This window comes from Trematomus bernacchii, unplaced genomic scaffold, assembly GCF_902827165.1.
Source record: "Trematomus bernacchii unplaced genomic scaffold, fTreBer1.1, whole genome shotgun sequence".
In the NCBI taxonomy this organism is placed as follows: Eukaryota; Metazoa; Chordata; class Actinopteri; order Perciformes; family Nototheniidae; genus Trematomus; species Trematomus bernacchii.
The window spans coordinates 15,355,004-15,376,673 of record NW_022987689.1 but is presented as its reverse complement, the minus strand read 5'-3'; the positions used below and the strand labels follow the sequence as shown (position 1 = coordinate 15,376,673).

At 42.2% G+C, this 21,670-nt stretch overlaps 1 protein-coding gene across 1 annotated transcript; it reads left to right on the top strand.

Moving 5' to 3' along the window:
* The first annotated feature begins 936 nt into the window (after window positions 1-936).
* serbp1b (SERPINE1 mRNA binding protein 1b) lies at window positions 937-20,024 on the top strand. Its single transcript, XM_034137340.1, has 9 exons — window positions 937-1,382; window positions 9,820-10,000; window positions 10,273-10,413; window positions 12,810-12,881; window positions 14,964-15,038; window positions 15,323-15,500; window positions 16,280-16,345; window positions 17,186-17,464; window positions 18,864-20,024. The coding sequence occupies exons 1-9, from the start codon at window positions 1,127-1,129 to the stop codon at window positions 18,921-18,923; spliced, it is 1,308 nt and encodes a 435-aa protein (XP_033993231.1). The 5' UTR covers window positions 937-1,126; the 3' UTR covers window positions 18,924-20,024.
* Window positions 20,025-21,670: the final 1,646 nt, after the last annotated feature.

Below are 21,670 nucleotides of genomic sequence, written 5' to 3'. Positions count from 1 at the left end.
CTTTAATCGGTGAAATGTTCCAAGCTCTGCTTTTTCTTGTTTGCAAATAGGGAACAATTACTTGCCCGATTTTCATTCAACTTTATTAAACAGTGTAGCATTTATTGTGATTGTAGTAATGTGTTTTTATTACATGTACAGCACTTTGGCTCGACCAAAAATCGCTTTTAAATGTGCTTTATAAATAAAACTTGATTTGATTTGATTAGACCAAGGAAGAACCCATTTATTTGTGCATTTATGGAATCAACCATTCTAGGTTATTTCTTTATTTCATTACACATTTTGACTGCATGGATGTTCTCTAATGAAGCGCTAAGATGAAAATTAGCAATGGTCATAAACACGTGCCCTGGGCCTGAATAGAGTTTCACTCTTGTTTTTAAAATCAATGACATCCATTGGTGAAACAAACTCGAGTTACATGAAAAAGTGCCTGAATATGTCTTAATCCAGTGTGACAGCTTCAGTGTGCTGAGAGCTGTCTGTGCACAGGGCGGTCTTGTCAGATATTGTTCCGCCAGCTGTTGCTCAGCATGCCCCTGCTGGCTCTAAACACAACATTTGCAGCTTTTTATAAACTGACAAATCCCACTTAATCTTATGATATGTGTGTCTGTAGCAGCACAGAGTCAATGCTACAAAATACAAGGACTTGAACACACTGCATATATTTTTTAACAGCAATAATTGTATAGAATCTATAGAGTTAATTTAAGTAATGTAGACTAATAGAGATATTGGTTTATGATTTAAATACCTAAGTGACACTTCTTCAGTCAAACCATGAAATATGTAATAGTGTTTTGTTCTGTACAGCATCATGTATGTACCTTTGACAAAACAGGACCAGCAGACTATGGAAAGCTTCCCCTGCATGTGACTTCCTCTCAGAAATTAAAACCCGGATTACTGTAGGAGGATATAAGAGCACATAGTTACATAATGTAAATAAAAACATTGCAGCCAGTGTGTTCAGATTGGTGCGCTGTGCACGATGTCCCGGATGGTGCTCGCACCGGAAGAGAAGGGGCAGCTCTCCCAGCCATCTTGTGGCAGCATCCAGCGAATTGTTCGCATCAAGCCTCGTAGAATCGGAGGTGAATCCCGTTGAAGGGGCGCCATCATGCCCGGACACCTGCAGGAAGGCTTCGGCTGTGTCGTAACCAACCGGTTCGACCAGTTATTGGACGATGAGTCCGACCCGTTTGAGATCCTAAAAGCGGCGGAAAACAAGAAGAAGGAGGCGGCCGCCGCTGGCTCCAACAAGACCGCAGCTCAAGCCGCGAAGCAGCCGAAGAAGGAGTCACAGAAGGACAGGAAGAACCCGCTGCTGGACAAGAAGGACGAGTCCCAGGCTCCGGTCCCACTGAAGAAAGAAGGTAACACAAGCATTCACCTGCTCTTTAGCTTGTGAGCAGTGCATGTTTATTTTCATCTTTATCCTATAAACTGTCATGTACATCTTAGGTGCTTTAGCTGATGCTGGACTGAAAACAGAGGGGTCAACCTGACAGACCGAGGTTAGCTAGAGAACAAGAGGAGGCTGCACCGTGGGGGGGGGGGCGCGGGTACACCTGCAGCGGACCAGAGAGCCTGTGAGCGGGCACGGTGTCCCGCAGCATCCCGCAAGACGGTGCAAAGCTCGGGTCCGCTGGAGGATGGGCACTACGCAGCTCCGTTAGCGGCTGCAGGCAGCGGGACGTTCACCTGCGCAGAGAAACCAGACAGACGGCTCTTTGTTTGCATCTGTCACATTTTTTACTACTGTGAATTTAGATTTTGTTTAAGTTTAGTCCTCTAAAATAGAGTTAACAAACCGAGGTAATGAAGAAGGCCCGCTGTTAGCCTGTGTTGTTATTAGTGTGCAGTGAGAGCTGTTGTTTAAGCTGCTGGATGGAGACAGTGAGAGCTTTGCGTGACAGATTGATCTTTCCTGCACGTATATGGGTTAAAACATTATTGTTAACGTTTAAATATCACTGCCATTAGGAATATAAGAATGATATTATATAAACTGTACTTACTGCCACTTGAAATACCTCATTTATATAAAGCAACATAATAATTCCATATATATTTTCAGCGCCTTTTGCACTCAGCACTATTTTCGTACTGGCTAAACACTCCGTTGTGGTGTTGTTTGCAGTTGCATCGTATACATTTTTTTTTTATATATATATAATTTTTTTGGGGGCCCCAATAGAGAGGCTAACTCCCCTTTTGTGTATGTACAGCTCTCAACATGCCCAGACTTGTAGTGATTTTCACCTCTTTTAATACTTTTCGCCTCATTCTGAAAGAAAGAAGTGAAATGTGCCAACGTGACGGCCGTCTTGGTGTGTTTGATTGATTGATTGAAAAGTTTATTAACAGCTTGTATATTGGGTACAGTACAGTACAGCTCAAAACATACAATTGTTAAGGGGATGCAGACCAGAGAAAGACTTTCGTCTTGTTTACATCAGGGTCCCCCATTTCCAATTCATCATATCATTTAAGACATATAAGACATATTTGACATACAGATGGCTTATTTACAATTTACATACAGGTGGTTTTTTTACATACAGATGGCTTATTTACAATTTTCATTTTAGATTTCGTTCTAATACATCCTAACCGGACATTTAAGACATACCAAGTCTACAGATATACAGTTAGTAACAGAGTCTAAAATGCGAGTATATACATAGATGGGGGGGGGAAGCTGTCCATTGTACGACAGGTTGAGATTTGTACCATTACCGGGGCCAGTTTTGCAATGCTTTCCCCCGAAGGTGCTCTTTAAGAGAGGTTTTGAAGGTAAGTATAGTTTTACTTTCCTTTACAGTTGTGGGAAGAGCGTTCCACCTTGATGTGGCATAATTGCGAAACGTGTATTCCCCTTTTTTTGTGCCAAATCTGGGTTTTACATGATTTGTGGAGCTCCCTCTGGTGTTATGATCATGGTATTCCTTGACCTTTGGGAAGAATTTTGACATGTACATGGGTACCATAGAGGTGTAGTGGATCTTGTAGACCAGGCCCATTGCAAGTAGCTGTACTCTGTCGTCTACTCTAAGCCATCCTAGGTTGTCAAAGTGGGCAGAGGTGAGGTGGGTTCTAGATGAAAGGTCAAGCAGTAGTCTGACCAGTTTATTTTGCGATGTTTGAAGTTTTATTTTTAGCGCCTTGGAGGTGCTATGGTACCATGACGTGCAAGCATAGTCATAGTACCCTTGAATGAGTGCTCCTGCCAGAGTTTTCAGGGTGTTTTTGTTTACCAGAGAGGAGATCCGGTATAGGAATCTAGTTCTTTGATTGACTTTTTTTATTACATTGGATGCCATTTTGTCACAGGAGAGGTTTGCCTCAAGAATAGATCCTAGGTATGTAATTTCCTTCTTACTTGTGACAATAATGTCACCCACTGCAACTGAGAAGTCGTCGGATTTGCTGAGATTATGTTTCGAACCGAAGAGAATGGACTCTGTTTTACCCAGGTGTAATGATAATTTATTATCGGCGAGCCAGGTGCAGATTCTGCCGAGCTCGGAGCTGAGGGTTTTTTCAACCTGCAATCTGCTCCTGTCAGAGACCAGCAGGGCTGAGTCGTCCGCGAACAGGAACAAGTTGCAGTCACATGCTGATGACATGTCATTTGCATAAATTAGGAACAGTAACGGACCTAATATGCTTCCTTGTGGAACACCACAGCTCACTGGGAGGGGGGGGGACAGAGTACCGTTTACCTCCACCATCTGTTCTCTCCCCTCCAGGTAGGATTGCATCCAGCTCACCGATAGTTTATCAGTGTGTGGTGCGAGACGGGAGATGTAGTGTTACTTCACAGTTTTACGACATATTTTAAATTTTTTGACTTGTAAAATTATCTTTTAAATTGACAAACATCATATGTGTAATTCGTGGCACAATTCAAACGGGATCGAAAGATAATCTTTCTCTCTCCATTGACTTCAATGCATAACTTTTCCGAAATAAGGTCCCATAGAGCTCAACCGGAAGGGGAGGGACTTCGCCTCTCTACACACCGTCTCGCACCACACACCAAGACGGCCGTCACGTTGGCACATTTCACCTCTTTCTTTCAGAATGAGGCGAAAAGTATTAAAAGAGGTGAAAATCACTACAAGTCTGGGCATGTTGAGAGCTGTACATACACAAAAGGGGAGTTAGTCGGTTCTGTAAGAGCCAGCTTGCGGGACCGGGATTCTGGGATTTGTAGTCTTTCTAGTTGCGTATTTTTCATAGTCTTATATTTCAACAGTTTTATGACAAACTGTGACTTTTTTGACATGGAAATTATTATTTAAGATTGACAAACATCATATGTGTAATTCGTGGCACAATTCAAACGGGATCGAAAGATAATCTTTCTCTCTCCATTGACTTCAATACAAACTTTTTCCGAAATAAGGTCCCATGAGTCCCTCCCCTTCCGGGGACCTCCATGGGACCTTAGGCTTGTTTGAGACGAGCTGCGGCTCGCCTCGAAAGTAGACGAAAATAGCCGATCGCAGCCGGGGGAGGTCTCAAAAAGCTCGCCTGAAGTCGGACAGCTCGGAGTCGGCTTCTTCTTCTTCTTCATCTCTCGGTTTTTTGGCGGATTGCAAACAACTTTAAGGTGCATACCGCCACCTCCGGAGTCGGCTTGACTCGGTTTGCATTTATAAAGAATGCACAAATGTGTTTAATCGTTAATGTCAGATATGTACTAAGTAAATACATTTGTTCCTGCTCAAGATTAGATTCAACTTTATTGTTATTGCACATAATAGGTACTGAGACAACGAAATGCAGTTTAGCCTCTAACCAGGAGTGCATAAAGCAGTAAAGTGAAAAGTAATGTACACAATCTACAGAATAAAATATAGAATGAATTTAATGATGAATAAACAGTGAGGGGTATGAATACACTAGATATACACAGTAGCCTAGCCTAGTATTAACAGTGTGTATGAATATGCTAAGATATATAAAGTATGAAAACGGTAAGCAGTGCAAGTATAGTATAAAATATATAGATATTAATGTCATGATGATAAACATTGTGGAACAATGATGAAAAATGTGAATGGAAGTGGCGACGTAAAACTGACACAAAACAACAACAACAAACTTTTGCCGAGCCAATGGAGTTTCATCAGCAGCACGGGGTAAAACCCACCAATGAGCGCTCAGCTCGAGATACCAGCGAGTCGTTTCCCCATCAAGCATTTCGCTTCCGCAGCCCGTGGAGAGAAACTTTGCCGCGCCTCGCTCTCAAGTCTGCGGGCGTCTTTGTCCCGCGAGATTTCAACATCTCATGTAGGCGAGCCTCCAGAGCAAATCGGACAAAATAGGCTTGTTTGAGACGAGCTGCGGCTCGCCTCAAAAGTAGACGAGAATAGCCGATCGCAGCCGGGGGAGGTCTCAAAAAGCTTGCCTGAAGTCGGACAGCCCGGAGTCGGCTTCTTCCTCTTCTTCTTCTCTCGGTTTTTTGGCAGATTGCAAACAACTTTAAGGTGCATACCGCCACCTCCGGAGTCGGCTTGACTCGGTTTGCATTTATAAAGAATGCACAAATGTGTTTAATCGTTAATGTCAGGTATGTACTAAGTAAATACATTTGTTCCTGCTCAAGATTAGATTCAACTTTATTGTTATTGCACAGATTACAGGTACTGAGACAACGAAATGCAGTTTAGCTTCTAACCAGGAGTGCATAAAGCAGTAAAGTGAAAAGTAATGTACACAATCTACAGAATAAAATATAGAATGAATTGAATGATGAAAAAACAGTGAGGGGTATGAATACACTAGATACACAGTAGCCTAGCCTAGTATTAACAGTGTGTTGTATGAATATGCTAAGATATATAAAGTATGACAATGGTAAGCAGTGCAAGTATAGTATAAAATATATAGATATTAATTTAATGATGATAAACATTGTGGAACAATGATGAAAAATGTGAATGGAAGTGGCGACGTACAACTGACACAAAACAACACACTTTTGCCGAGCCAATGGAGTTTCATCAGCAGCACGGGGTAAAAACCACCAATGAGCGCTCAGCTCGAGATACCAGCGAGTCGTTTCCCATCAAGCATTTCGCTTCCGCAGCCCGTGGAGAGAAACTGCGCCGCCTCGCCTCGCTCTCAAGTCTGCGGGCGTCTTTGTCCCGCGAGATTTCAACGTCTCATGTAGGCGAGCCTCCTGAGCAAGTCGGACAAAATGACTAACCATCATGCAACGCACTAGCAAGACGTTGATCGCAATTGCGCAGGTCTGCGTCGGTCTCGCTTGTCTCAAGCCTCTTAAAATAATTTCCATCAGTCACAGTTTGTCGTAAACTGTTGAAATATAAGACTATGAAAAATACGCAACTAGAAAGACTACAAATCCCAGAATCCCGGTCCCGCATGCTGGCTCTTACGGAACCGACTAACTCCCCTTTTGTGTATGTACAGCTCTTTTTTTTTCCGCCTCATTCTGAAAGAAAGAAGTGAAATGTGCCAACGTGACGGCCGTCTTGGTGTGTGGTGCGAGACGGGAGATGTAGTTAATTGAGCGGTTTCACACAAAAAAAAGTGTTACTTCACAGTTTTATGACACATTTTTATTTTTTTGACTTTTAAAATTATCTTTTAAATTGACAAACATCATATGTGTAATTCGTGGCACAATTCAAACGGGATCGAAAGATAATCTTTCTCTCGCCATTGACTTCAATGCATACTTTTTCCAAAATAAGGCCCCATGGAGGTCCCCCGGAAGGGGAGGGACTTCACGCAGTCTTCAAAGTAACCAAGCAACCTCAATTAATTTGTAATTTGTCTGTCCAATGACCTTGCTCCCTTTCATGTCATGTGATACGTTGCGTGACGAGCGAACCGTTTAATCAACCTGTACTCTAGCTAGCAGCAGCAAGTTCGGCAGCATTATAAAAAATGTTATAGCTTGCATTTATAATGTAAAGCAAACCAAAGCAAAAGAGCAGCGCTCAAAAGAGAAAGGACAAGAGAGAACAAGGAGATGTAACGGCTAAACTGACGAAATTAGAAATAGATTTTTTTGTCATACATCGTCCTCGAAATCGAGCGCTAACGTTAGCAATGTTGACGTGCAGCGGCAGCCGGAGCCGGAGGCTAACGATAGCTCACCTGCCTCACCACCATCATTGCCATCTAGCTCCACAAGTGAAGCTGTATCCGTGGCCGTGGCTGTGCAACCTTCTTCTCCAGCCAGCCATGAGGAGAGGCTGGATTTGGCTGTGCCCGGCGGTGGTCCAACAGTTCCCCCAAGGGCCCCAACCCATAGGGGACTCTATGGCGCTATTGAGACCCCCGACGCTAAGATCAAAAGCTATATTATAGCAACCGGTCCATGTAGGCCTACCGGCCCATTCCCCAGAGACAAACATCAAGGAAACAGGTTTAATCCTCTTCTTAGTTCGCTGTGTCGTTGTCAGGCTGTGGTGGTCTGAGGCCAGGGCAGGCTGTTGTGGATAGCCTATACATGTGGCGCTTCTGAGTGGTTGTGTATGTCCGTCATAGGCGGCGCCAGGGGGGGCGCTAGGGGGTGCTAAAGCTCCCCCTAGGATAGCCATAGCCCAAGCACCCCCAAGAAATGTATGTCTTTTTTCTTTTTACGTGTGAAATTCATAATTTGAAAAATGATTTATTCTAAAATAATATGCTACAGAACAAGTACTTCTGGGTCTCTGTGTGTTTCATTCAAGCTCGGCTCTGTGTGGGTGTGTGGCAGGCACGCATTTAGTGTGATTAAGCGAGAGAGAGAGAGCCCACCGGTGCCAGGGGCCGTGTTGTTAGCATCTGTTTAGCTAGCTGCACTAACGGATATAAGGAGCTGTTTCTACAACATGAGGTTCATCTCAATACCCCTCCTCGACTCCTCTCTTCCCCTCCTCCGGGACTTGACCCGGAAATCGATCAAGACACGCCATGTTGAAGGACGTCCCAATAGCTGAAATGCACACAGAGGAGTCGAGGAGGGGTGAGGGAGGAGGGGTGCGGGAGGAGACGAAAGGGAGGATACACGAGAGCAGACTACGCGGAAGTGTTTTCACTACTCGCGTATAAAAGCCCCGCCCCCACCTTCACAGCTGGTCGATTTCAAGAGAGGAAAACGGAGAACTGGAAGAATGAGTGGAAAAGCGTCACATAAATGTATAAGTGCTCACAGCTCCGTGGGAATTATTATGTGCAATTCATTTCTTAAGGTTATACTAACAATTTAAGTCTTGTTTAATGATCTTGAACGTCACTAAAACATAGCTATTAAGAAAGCTATTTCATAAATGGCTAGATCTTGATAAATAACAATTATTTTATAGTTTTGTGTTAAAATATTCAGTAGTTAAATTATTTAAAATGCACAGTCCTGAATGTGGGTTTGTGGTGAATGTGGGGATCTACAGGACACACATGTTCAGAGTAAAGGCTTTCACATTATTATAATTGTATTGAAATGTACATTTTACACCACAACGGAACACAAAAGCAGGACCAACCATCATACATTGAATTCCTTGACTAACAAAAGAGAAAGATTCATTCATTCAAATAAATATTTACAAACAAATGGGCCGGTTCTAAAGGGTTATTCAGTTAAGCCCGATGAGAGGGGATACAGCTGTGCACGTCATCATTAACAGACGTCGTTTAAAAGTGACGTTTGAGTGAACGAGGACATCCCAATTAATACCTGAGGACTCCTCTGTCCTCGCGTCACCTCCTCGCATCTGTCGCTCGCATCTTACGGAGGCGGAGCTAAGACGCAAGGAAGGGACGCGAGTGAGGGAAAGGAGGAGGTGAAATATTCAATTGAGACGAGCCTAAGGTGAAGGGAATGTCCTCTCCTGTCAGACTGAGAGACTCAGGTGAGCTAAAGGACTCTCTGAGTGTTTAGATAGTTAACTTTAGTCTAAGTTATCTCAGTGGGTCTCAAACGGTTTGGTCACGATTTATGTAAACAATTATTTCCGAGGCACACCTTCATATGATCATTATAGTTATAAAACAATAAGAGAATAAATGAAAAACATTTATGAAATACTATATGACAGTAAAACAAGAATACAGTTTAAAAGGGGAGTGATTAGTAAAATATCCATAAAGAAAAAGTACATCTGTTTCCAATCACAACCTTGTTACGCCACTGGTTGTTTGATATATTATTTATGTATACATTTATAATATCTGCATTTGGGCAGACAATATGAGGAAAATAATATAACAATATGCAAAATATTGCAATAAAAAATTAACCAAAACGAATAATATATATATATATATATTTATGTATATATATATATATTAAAGTGTACTTACTTGTGATTGCTACTAAAATGATACAAATTGCTTGTTGGAAAAATAAAAGGACATTATTTTATTGAATCTATCAAAAAATTGAACTGAACACAAAATAAACATTTAAAAAAAAAAAAAATTAACTGCAGTTGTTATTGAAAAGATGCAGTTTTTTGTGGTGTGTTTATGCCACTGCCATTTGACATTGCGATGACAGTGAAATACATGAATTGCAGCCCTATTCTTTGCATAATACATTTTCAATATTCATATTAACCTCATTCAGCTTTGTTGTCCTTTTTTTAATTCTGTTTTGGCTATTTCTATCCAAGTACTTAAAAAACATACTTCATTTACCCACTTTTTCTTGCCCAATAAAGCGTTTTCTAAAAAACAGCAAGTGCTGACTGTCACCGGCACAAATAACTACAATAAAGAGTTATAGTACTAAGACTAATTCACTGCCTTCTGAAGGTTTGACTCTATGCTCCTGATCATAAGGTATCAGGCGAGTGGGCCGAAGACCAGACCAGCAGGGCCAGCCTGGCTCCCAGAACCAGGGGGGGCAGGGTGAAGGGCGACCTGGAGACAAGAGGCCGGACCGGAGACCTCCTCGCGAGCGGCGCTTTGAGAAGCCGACTGAGGACAAGCCTGAGGGAGGTGGAGAGTTCTCCGTGGACAAGTGGGTAGCTGTGATGAATAACCAAGTGCACATATAGACAGGCTGATAAACTCAAGGCTGTCTGCCTCGGTCACACGACCATGTGGGGGTGTATGCATGGATTAAGTGTTTGATATAATCTGAGCTCACTTAACCTCAACATCACTGCCGTCTGTAATTTATGTGAAGCTTTGTACTGTCACAGGCATTAAGAGCAGATATGCATCTCTGTCACATGAGCTTAAGTGTTGATCACGACTGATACGGTTTATTTTGATGTTTGTGTCCATTAGGCCTTCTGGAGACAGGCCCCCCAGAGGGCGTGGTGGCGGACGGGGTGGGCGCGGTGGAAGAGGACGGGGCATGGGCCGGGGAGAGGGCTTCGACTCCCGCGGCAAACGAGACTTCGACAGACACAGCGGCAATGACAAATCGTGAGTCAGCCCTCAACTGAGACCTTAGCAGACCAGTGGATGTATAAATAGAAATGACTACTTACAAAAGCATCCCATTCTTGAATCTTTATTATCAAGAGGTTGCTTTTGAGCTCTTTAACGTCCAAATGTTGCAAGGACCAAGTGGCACATAAATAAGTGGTGATGTCAGGATTTTGTAGTCCGACCCGGAAGTTATCGTATTAGGTGGTCCCTCGTCAAAAACCAATGTGATTTTTGCATCAGATTTTGGAATTCTGCAAAAACTGTGGCAAACATACGTTTATGATTATTGCACCTATGGTAAAAGCAATCTTCAGAAGTAAAAAGCTAACGTAAGCCTATAAACAAACTACATCACGTCCACATGACTTCACATAATTCACCACCGCTAAGCTAAAGGCGGCTAATGTTCTGTGTTATGACTTTAGTCTTATTTAGCCACTTGTTAGCACAACATTTAAAAATGTCTTCAACCTGTGTTAAACACGGACCTTAAAGGTGGGGTAGGTAATTCACTTCAGAAACACTTTTTGTTATATTCCATGGAATGCTCTTAACATCCCGATAGCAATGAATACATTAAGTGCTTTGACAATAAATACATTAAAAAAATTCATCTGTGGAAGCCGTAATACTGTAAAAAGCACGACCAATCATTTTAGCCGGCCCGGGTAAAATAATTGGATGGCCGACCTGCCTGTCAGCCTTCCATCTGTGCACAGACTTATCTCGTGCCCTCATTGGTCATGTGCGCGTTCGTGTGTGTTGGAGGAGGGGCTCTGTAAGGAAGTGGCAGATTTTTTCCGGCTGTGTATTTTCAAATTCTAGCGATCTCGAGCTGGTTTCTCCAAAATTACCTACCCCACCTTTAAAGGTCACCTATTATGAAAAATACACTTTTTCATGTCTTTTATACATACACATGTGTCCCCTCTGTGTAAAGAGATTCTGAAAGTTTCAGGAAAAAATATTCGTTTTTGTCCTGATCCATTTATATAAAAACCTGTCTGAAAATGAGCTGATCAGATTTTGGCCACTTATGATGTCAGAACGTTTTTTTGGCTTGTGTAACCATTAGCCAATAACCAACCAAGGTAACCCCCCCCCCACCTTATCACCTGAATCTCCTCCTAGAGCACCATTGTGTTCTTTTTAACCAAATATCTCTCAGAGGGGCGTGGGGAGGGGCTCCTTATTTTCATCTAAAGTAACAGACAGAGAATCAGCACTTTTGAAACGGGGCTGAAACAGAGGGGATTCTGGGATGCTGCAATGATCTGTTTGGTGTTTGGAGCCAAACACTTCAGAGACATGTTTTGTATATATCTGAGAACTATAGTATATTGATGAAAAACAGTATAATAGGGAACCTTTAATCCAGGTCTCTAACCAAAAACATGTTAAAAGAAACATAGATTTTAAGACGAGTGGACAGGAAGTGGTCAAATGTTAACTCATTCCTGGGTTTTAGGACTCATTTCTGCACCACTCCATAGTCTATTGGCAGTTGTATCTTACACAATAAGGTACATGTACATACTTTGTATTGGATATGCATTGAACAGTCCAACCCAAATGGCATCTTGACAAAACGTTCTTTAATGACATCACAGTGACAGGGTTTTCGTTATCCGATAATTACTGGCTATTTTTTACCCAGAAAATCTGTTAAATGCACACATATTTATATCCCTCCGCTCATAATGTCCGCTTTGGTATACATTAAAAACCTGATGCAGAGGGGATGTGCTGAAGATTATATATTTCTACTGGCTTCACAAACACACAGCATTGGGTTGTGTGAGTCACAGACGGTGAGCTTTTGTCTTGGGATTGTGTGGGATTGTTTGTTCAGTTTTTGGACCGAGTACAGCGCTGTGAAACTTTTTCACAGAGTTTGTGTAATATGGGTTAGACTGCAATTGGATTTGCAAGGGATAAAGTTTCTTAGCAACTGCCAGCTGGTACTGGTAAGATAAATGCAGGGAGAAAAACCAGGCTGCCAATATTTGCAGTCAATAATTATTATTTGTATTCATATAAACGAAAGACTGGATTGTTTGTAGAGCAGATCTCAGTGGCGCAAACCTACCACTTGCATTGCGTTGTGATAAAAGAACGATGATGTCATTCTTCCTATGCCTGCTGATCAGTTGGTTTAGGTCAATAAACACACATCATATTTGAGCAGAATATTCACCATGTGTCAGATTATTAAAATCTTCCAGGAACCAATTATTTTCTAATGCAGATACCCCGCTCCGTTAAGCTTCCTTTGAAAGCCAAATTGAGGTCAAGGGTTGTTGTTGCTGGTAGAATTGACTGTTCATTGTGGGCTGAGTGTATTTTTAGGCTGCATAAATCAGTGTGTGTTTTCTCTCCGTTTGCTCCAGCAATCAGAAAATCGAGGAGAAGCGCAGCGGCAGCGGCTCGCACAACTGGGGCGCCGTGAAGGATGAACCGAGGTGAGGTTAAAGAACGGACACACGGCCTGCTTGTCTGTTCTGTCTGCAGGATGATAATGCACATGCGATATGTGTTCATATGATGCTTGCTGCGCGTTTCAAAGAATCCAGTTTTAACGGGTGTATTATTTACTTTTGGGTCAATGCATATGTGATCATTCTATAAAGTTCACAATGAGTTTTAACTTCAGTAACTATTGTAAGTGTTTAATACAATTTGATCAAATATGTTCATCACTAGGGTTGCAATGGAAATATCCAAGGTGGGAACTTTCCATGGAAAATAAAAGGGTTATCTGCTCGGGCTGTATTTATATAATGTGACGACATAATCCATGAATTAGCTTCATGAAAACATTATTAATGTGCTATGTGGTGAGTTAGCCATTTAACAAGCTAAAGTAGCCATAGACACATTTATTGCTCTGTCATTATGAAGTAAATGTTATGAGTAATAATAACACTATAAGGGTTTAGATTGGTTCCCCATTAGCCCCTTGTTGTTGAAAAGTTGTCTTTTAAACTTTAACTAATCGTAAAAAGTTATTTGAAAATGTAAGCTTACAAAAACTGGGGCCATGTTTAAACTTAAAGTTTAAAAGTGAACAACTTTAACAATAAATAATGAAGGGAAATGTTTCAAACTCCTCAGTTGGTTACATCCCTCAGTGATTCTCATACATTGATTTAATTGTGGCGGGCCGCCACAATTAAATATCGTCCGCCACAAATGGATCTCATAAAAAAAAAATATATATATTCTTTTTTTTTTTTTTTTTTTTTTTTTTTTTTTCTTCTTTGGTGGTCTAATAGTGAGGTGGGCTGATGATAGTGAGGTGGGCTGATGATCGGAAGGTTGCGAGTTTAAATCCTGCCTGGAACACCACTACTAGTGTGCCCTTGAGTAAGGCACTTAGCCCTCGGTTACTCCAGGGAGAATGTCCCTGTAATTGGTCATTGTAAGTCGCTTTGGAATAAGGCGTCTGCTAAATGCCTAAATTGTAAATTATATTTTTGGGAGAATAAACCCCACAGATTCTCAACTCCGGTGTGTCTCACTCATTAACAACGCAACACAGAGCAACAAGAACGTTGTCTACAGTAGCCATGAACTCGCATGTATTATCTTATTTGAAGGGGGGGTGGATGCGTGGACCACCCGAATAGGTTAAGGGGCCTTTGGCTTTTCTTGCCGGGGTGCCCCCACAAATAGAATCAAATTCTGTGGGAAACACTGTCCCTCATAGTAACAGCTTGCTTGATAAACTAGCAGAAGGTGTAAACAGGTTATAAACGGTGTACTTTGCTTTAGGCTTCTTTTTAATGCAGACTGAATAACATTAAATATGAAAAAGATATTCACTCCAGCTTTACGATCAAAACTCATCAGAAAGCATTTAGTGTTGTGGCTCAGGGGGAAAATGTGCTGATCTACCAATCAGAGGTTCAGAGGGTTGAGGGTTGACCCCCCCCCCCCTGTAATCAACATGTTGAAGTGTCTTTGGGTAAGATATCGACCCCCAAACTGCTCCTGTAGTCATATCTACAGTATTGAAGCGTATGCAAGTTGCTTTGGATAAAAGTAAGTAACATGTAACTTAATGCATGCTTTGACCAAAACATGCAATAAGAACTAGCGATTCAACACATTGTACATGATAGGCTAAGGGGCGGGACATCTCTAAGGGGTTGACCAATCACAACAGAGCCGGCCAGCTAACCAATCAGAGCAGACTGGGCTCTGGTTTCAGACAGAGGGTGAAAAGAGGTGCTGCAGCACAGGCAGTATGAGAACAATAAAGAGCTTTTTGAACATTAAAGCATGGAGACACGTCAGAGAAGAGACACTAAATACAAATGATCAACATGGAAAGGAACATCGGGCTCCTTTTTTAAACTATTTTTAGATGTGTGCAAAATTCCCAAGCTTGACTTGCCCTGGAAACGTTCCAACTCTTTGCAGCCCCAGGCAGTTCAGAGTAAAGAGTCTATACGTGCGTTTGTGAGCTACTTTAGTAAAAGATCATGTCTGAGCTGCAGGCAGTATATCACTATTGACAAAGTGGCTGTGTGTGTTCCCAGTGAGGCTGAACCGACTGCTGCTCCAGAGACCACCCCCGAGGGAGAGGAGAGCGCACCTGCTGGCTCTGAGAACAAGTGAGTACCTGTCTGATGTTCACCTAATGGATCTCCCCTGTTTAACGACTCCAGTTTAAAGGCACTGTTATGTCATCGCACTGTGGTGTGTTCCTTCTGATTCTAGTAGTTCTGTGCCACAGACCGTATCTCTGCATGTGCAATTTCATCACAAAGCTTTTGTGCAAATGGGATCACCGTGGTCTCTGACCCCCTGGCCTCAGGATTAGAGAGCATGCATAGAGCTAAGAGGATTGTCAGGTTTGAGCTCTAACGTCCCACATTGTTGTGTGTTGGCTTTCCAGGGAGAACGAGGTCGAAGAGGTGAAGAACGACGGCCCAAAAGAGATGACCCTGGACGAGTGGAAGGCCATGCAGGACAAGGAGCGCACCAAGGTGGAGTTCAACATCCGGAAGCCCAACGAGGGGGCTGACAGCCAGTGGAAGAAAGGATACGTGCTGCACAAGTCCAAGAGTGAAGACGTGAGTGCGCTGATGAGGTTTCAGCTCCATCACTGTGACCTCTAACGTCTCTTCTGTCTCAAATGTTGTTTTTCAGAGTGTAAACTTACCATTTGAGATTTATTTTAAACGTTAAACCGGTCAGCAGTAACTGGTGCTTCTACATTTGAACCATAATGGTTTTTTAAATGTCTAGAATGTAAAAAAACAACAGGAGATATAGAATGAGCCTACATTGGAAACTTACCCACATATTAACGGTTAAATGAAGGCAGCATAAAACATTTAGTTTTATTATGGTATGTTGTAAGCACTATGAGAAATAAAGAGCTTTTTGAACATTAAAGCATGTAAACATGTCTCAGTACAGACACAAAGTACAAATATGAACCTGAAAATGTGAATATTACGTCCTTTTTAAACCATTTAATTGTGTAATAATCATGATAATCACACATTTTAAAATGCTAATATTTACTTGTATTCGTACATTTATGATGTTAAGATTTTGTGTTTATTTTCTTTTTAACACGTTTCCAGATGAATCACAAGCTTTGACAGCCCTACTTATTTATACATAAGCAACGTAGTTATAGATTTAGTTTCTGTAAATTGAGCCATTTATTTTGTATAATTGTGTGTTTGAAGGCCGCTAATTCAGAAGCTTTTGTAATAGATAAAGATGCTCACAGATGTATTGACACTGTTAGACCTGGTCTGGTGACTCCTGCAGCCTTTCTGTCCCTCCAGCTGATCTGACATGATATTAATGAAGCTCCTTTGTTGTCTTTGTGTTCCAGAGGCCTGTGGGGGCTTTGATCGACGCCGCAGAGACAGAAGTGGAGCCCGCCCCCGTGTTCACCAAGGTGCCTGCAGCTCTCACTGCCCTCCATCCACACAGTCCATCAAACATCAGTGGAGCACTCTGTGTAAACCCAGCTGTTAGACAGCTGAGGGGTCCAATGCACCTCCAAATATTCTAATGGGATAGTGTGGCTGCACCTTTTGGAACAAAACCAATTGAGCAACAGCTGTTTTTATGACGCATAGAAGCGTCGGCCATTCACCAGTGGGGTATCTACTGACGTATTTGATGTCGTAGAGCAAAATCTCTTAAGGTAGTACTTAAAGCATCTCACCAAAACGCTTTCAAAAAAAGATTGAGTTCTAGACCGGAATTGGTCAAATGCTTCCTAATTTCAGGTTTTCAGGACTCATTCAGCACCACTATTGCGATTCCGATAAAATGTAGAAAATAATTGTGCAGCTCTAATTTGAATTAAGGTGGCTCCAGATGAATCAAGAATCTAAATATAGTGTTGGTGCGTACTTTAACTACGCTGCTATGGACACTAGTGTACATAGTTTTACTGTAATATATTCCTCTTCATCCGTTTATAAGTGACTGTTATTTTTGACTGTTGTGCCTTTTTTATATATATATTTTTTATTGATACCTCTTAATGTGGGAATTTGTAAATATGTGTCTGTTTTGATTATGTAGGTATTTTTAGATACTTTAACTTATATTTCTCGGGATTGTGAGAAACAGCATTTCGATGTCCCCGTCTGTGTCTCACACACACAGAAGATAGACAATAAAGTTGACTTCGACTTTTGACTGAAGCCAGAGAACACAAACTAATGTCATTCCTCGGTGTGTACTGACGGCTGTGATTTCTAACCTGTGCGTCATGTGACTCCAGCCGCAGGGCCCCCTCGACGAGTCCAGTGACCACCACTTCCGCAAGCCCGCCAACGACATCACATCCCAGCTGGAGATCAACTTTGGAGACCTGGGCCGCCCCGGCCGCGGGCGTGGGGGGGCTCGTGGAGGCAGGGGAGGCCGTGGGGGAGGAGGAGGTGGAGGTGGAGGAGGTGGTGGTGGTGGAGGAGGTGGAGGAGGAGGTGGAGCTGGTGGAGCTGGAGGGGGTGGCGGCGGCGGCGGCGGCAGGCCGGCACGCGGAGGAGGACGTCCTGAAAAGGTAACAATAACAGCTGCTGTCCCACAGGGGATTTAGATAGTGAGCGTGGAGCAGTGACTTGGAAAAGCTGCTGTGGAAACACTGAGGCTGAAATAACAGAGCCGTGAACAGGCTGACCTGCTGTCAGCGCTCAGGGGCAACTGGGTGGTGATAGTGCTTAGACGTAAGAATTACAGTTTATAAAAAGTAAAAATAACCAAAAGCTGCCACAAATGCATCCTCATTTCATATTTATTATTTAATGTAGAGTGTTACTTTCTCATTTAATAAAAAAAAAAACCTTGTTAGCAATATTGTACAAAAACAAGAAACGAGTAAGAATCCCAAAGAACGAGAAGCCCTGATCTCAGTGCTACGATAAAGTCAGAGTAAAACACCCAGTTTATTAATAAGTAGGCATGGCTTTTTTTTCATTCTCCGAATTCACCTTTCTTTCTCAGTCATTTTGGGCTTTTTTGCCATTTAGTTTCAACTGTACCATTACTGTGGTTGTTCTGCTACCTGGGCATAGCTAATATAAGAGAATGTTTTGATTTGTAAGCGATTTTGTTGAGTTGCATCTTAGCAAATTCCTCTGATGGCCGACTGATGTTGATGCTGAAAGCAGTGAAAGCTAGGCCGATGGGGAACAAACTACACAGACGGTATCATATTTGTATGGCCATTACATTGGGCAATCAACCTTTACTTCGTAATGTTAAAGGTCACCTATTATGCAAAATCCACTTCTTCATGTCTCTTCTACATAAACATGTGTCCCCTCTGTGTAAAGAGATTCTGAAAGTTTCAGGAAAAAAGATTCTCTCTTTTTGTCCTGATCCATTTATATAAAAACCTGTCTGAACATGAGCTGATCAGATTTTGGCCACTTTATGATGTCATAACGATGTTTTGGCTTGTGTAACCATTAGCCAATCATCAACCAAGGTAACCCCCCCCCCCACCTTATCACCTGAATCTCCTCCTAGAGCACCATTGTGTTCTTTTTAACCAAATATCTCTCAGAGGGGCGTGGGGAGGGGCTCCTTATTTTCATCTAAAGTAACAGACAGAGAATCAGCACTTTTGAAACAGGGCTGAAACAGAGGGGATTATGGGATGCACAATCTGTTTGGTATTTGGAGCCAAACACTTCAGAGACATGATTGTATATATCTGAGAACTATAATATATTGATGAAAAACAGTATAATAGGGGACCTTTAAGTTAAAGCAAAATGTGACCTTTAGCAACTTTAATAATAACTTTTCTGCACACAGAGTTGAACAAACACAGCAAGTGAACCTAAACATTGAAGTTGCTGAATGTTTTTTTTTTAACTAATATTATAAAAGAATGTATTTAATGGACTGATTACAGCTCTCCTAATGTGTCCTGGTGTGTCTGTGTTTCTCCCCAGGCTGGCGGAGTGTCCGTCCCCAACGTGGACGACCCTGAGGCCTTCCCCGCTCTGGCCTGAAGGCCCCCCCTCTTCCACCAGCAGCCCCCCCCCCCCCCCCCATCAGCCCCTCCGGGCCCCTCCTCTACGAGGCTTGCATGCTTACCACATCTTCAAATATATTAAAAAAACAGAGAAAAAAAAAGATTTGAAATGACTTAAAAGAGACTGTCATCCCATACCACTCGCACCACCAGAGGACTCTAAATTACCTGTTTTAAAGGAGAACAAAAGACAAAAAAAAGGCGGGGAAAGGACCTCTTGTTACACTGAAGTTTTGTATTTAGGAACATGAAAGCAGGGATGTTTTCATTCTTTATTTTTTTCTTTTCAGAGATGATACGTACTTCATTGATATTTTTTTGTGCTGCTTAAATTAATGCATTTTTGCAATTTAGATTGAAGTGTGTGTATCTTCCCCCCCCCCCCCTCCCTTCGGAAGCTTTTGTGATTTTTATGCCCCTCATGACTTCAGCTCAGTATTACGGGGTGATCTTAGAAAAGACTTTGTACTGGAGTGTTTTCCTCCCAGTAATACACACTGATGTGGTAGCACTACATTACATAGGAAATGTGTTATATATAGATATAGATATATACTACCATACTATTGGAGTATGGCTTAAACTGCATTTAAAGTGTCATCGCTCTGATTCTGAATACCCATCCCCTTTTTTGCAAGGCACAAATTCTGGATGGGTAACCAGGCAGTGACTTTAAAAGCTTGGTATTTTTCTGCTTGTTGTGCAGTGAAGGTAAATGCCTCTATTCAATTTGTTTGATAGCTTGCCATTATTTGGTGCACCAGTGGTTAGTGATGCTTTGTTCCCCCTGATCCAGATGTGCTACCTGTGTTTTCAGGGTGTCCCACGGCCCAATGTGTATATTTTTTTTAGGTTGGTCCTCGTAGGTCATACAGACTGCTAATGTTACTTCTGGACCACTAAGCAAATATTGTATTTTTGTTGTTAAGGATATGTGTGTGGCTGTGAGTGTGTGTGTGCAAAGAATGAATGAGTGAATTTGACAGCTAGTTACTTAGAATTGAAGTACTCCTCTCACCTGAGGTAGTTCATACTGTCTTTTGAGAAGTGATGGTAAAGATTTAAAGGCCTGAGTCCACATAGCGCTTTTTTTCTGAGTTCTCCACCTTTTTTTTAACAGTCATTTCAGTTGTATTTTATAATATTTACCGATTATGCTTTTGGTGGTTTTCCCTTTCCTGTAGTGTATACCATTGGACTGTAACTTAGTGACATCATTACGTAACAGTCGTGCTTCTATTGGCTAGTGCTCCGACACTTTGTACGTGATAGGCTAAGGGGCGGGACACCTTTTAGGTGGTTGACCAATCACAACAGAGCCGGCCAGCTAACCAATCAGAGCAGACTGGGCTCTGGTTTCAGACAGAGGCTGAAAAGAGGTGCTGCAGCACAGGCAGGAGGAGAAAAATAAAGAGCTTAATAGGGCCCCTAACTGAACCAAAAAGTGAATTTGTTGGAGCAGCTTGGCAGGTCGGTCTTAACTGTTGAATAGAATAGAATAGAATAGGGGAGGGATGAAACCCTCTTTAATGGTCACACATGCAGAGCACACAGCACACACACAGTGAAATTTGGCCTCTGCTTTTAAACCCATCCTAGTACAAGGAGTCTAGTACTAGGAGCAGTGGGCAGCTATTGTACAGCGCCCGGGGAGTGGGGGGGAAGGGGGGTGTCCGGTGCCTTGCTCAAGGGCACCGGCCACCAGTGTTGCTGCCACTGGCTGAGTATTGTACTTTAATATGTACAACATCTACGAGTGCTGTACTTTTTTCGCATTATACAAATCATCCTTCTCGCTCTACAGCTGTCAGACCGAGTGCTGAAGCTCATTCGGCCAAAGTGTGAGAGTTAGAATTATCCAGACGGTTTTAGTTGTGAAAAAAACAATATATTTTCAGGCAAAAGCGCTCTGTGGACACAGTGCCCGAGTGAGAAACATAGACTGTGGACACAGTGCCCGAGTGAGAAACATAGACTGTGGACACAGTGCCCGAGTGAGAAACATAGACTGTGGACACAGTGCCCGAGTGAGAAACATAGACTGTGGACACAGTGCCCGAGTGAGAAACATAGACTGTGGACACAGTGCCCGAGTGAGAAACATAGACTGTGGACACAGTGCCCGAGTGAGAAACATAGACTGTGGACATATCTTTGCTCTTAAGAGCATCTCGAATGTCTTTGAAGCACTTGGTTTTACCGGCACCAGTTCTCTAAAGATTGTTTCCCCTCTTCTGTAAACGTTTTATTTTTATTTAACCAGCACCAATGCATAATTTGTCTGAAACAAATGTCATTTTTGGAACAATCTGGAGTACAGAATGTAATATAGGCTAACGGAGCTTTCGCCCCCTGTGTCAGCATATCCACCGAGTGTTTATATTTGAGTGAAGCGGGTATATTGAACATTGGGTGGGGGTTATTCAAAAGGAGTGAATTGAAAGCTTTACATGCTGTGCTCTGCAAAGACTTGCTGGCGATGCACTGATACAGACGGCTGGAGCCTTTCCTTTTTTCTGTTTGAGCCACATGACAGTGAAACTTTCTCTGCAAACATCCCTGTTCTAATAAATCGCTTTAGAGGTGTTACATGTATTCTGCCAATGGCTGTTTGGGTTGTTTAAAATCATTACTGTGATTTTAAAGGTGTAAAAAAAACGTGCTTTGGACTCTCGTCATTGCTTGAAGTGGCAACCATCGTAGTGTTATTTAAGCTTCTAGTTA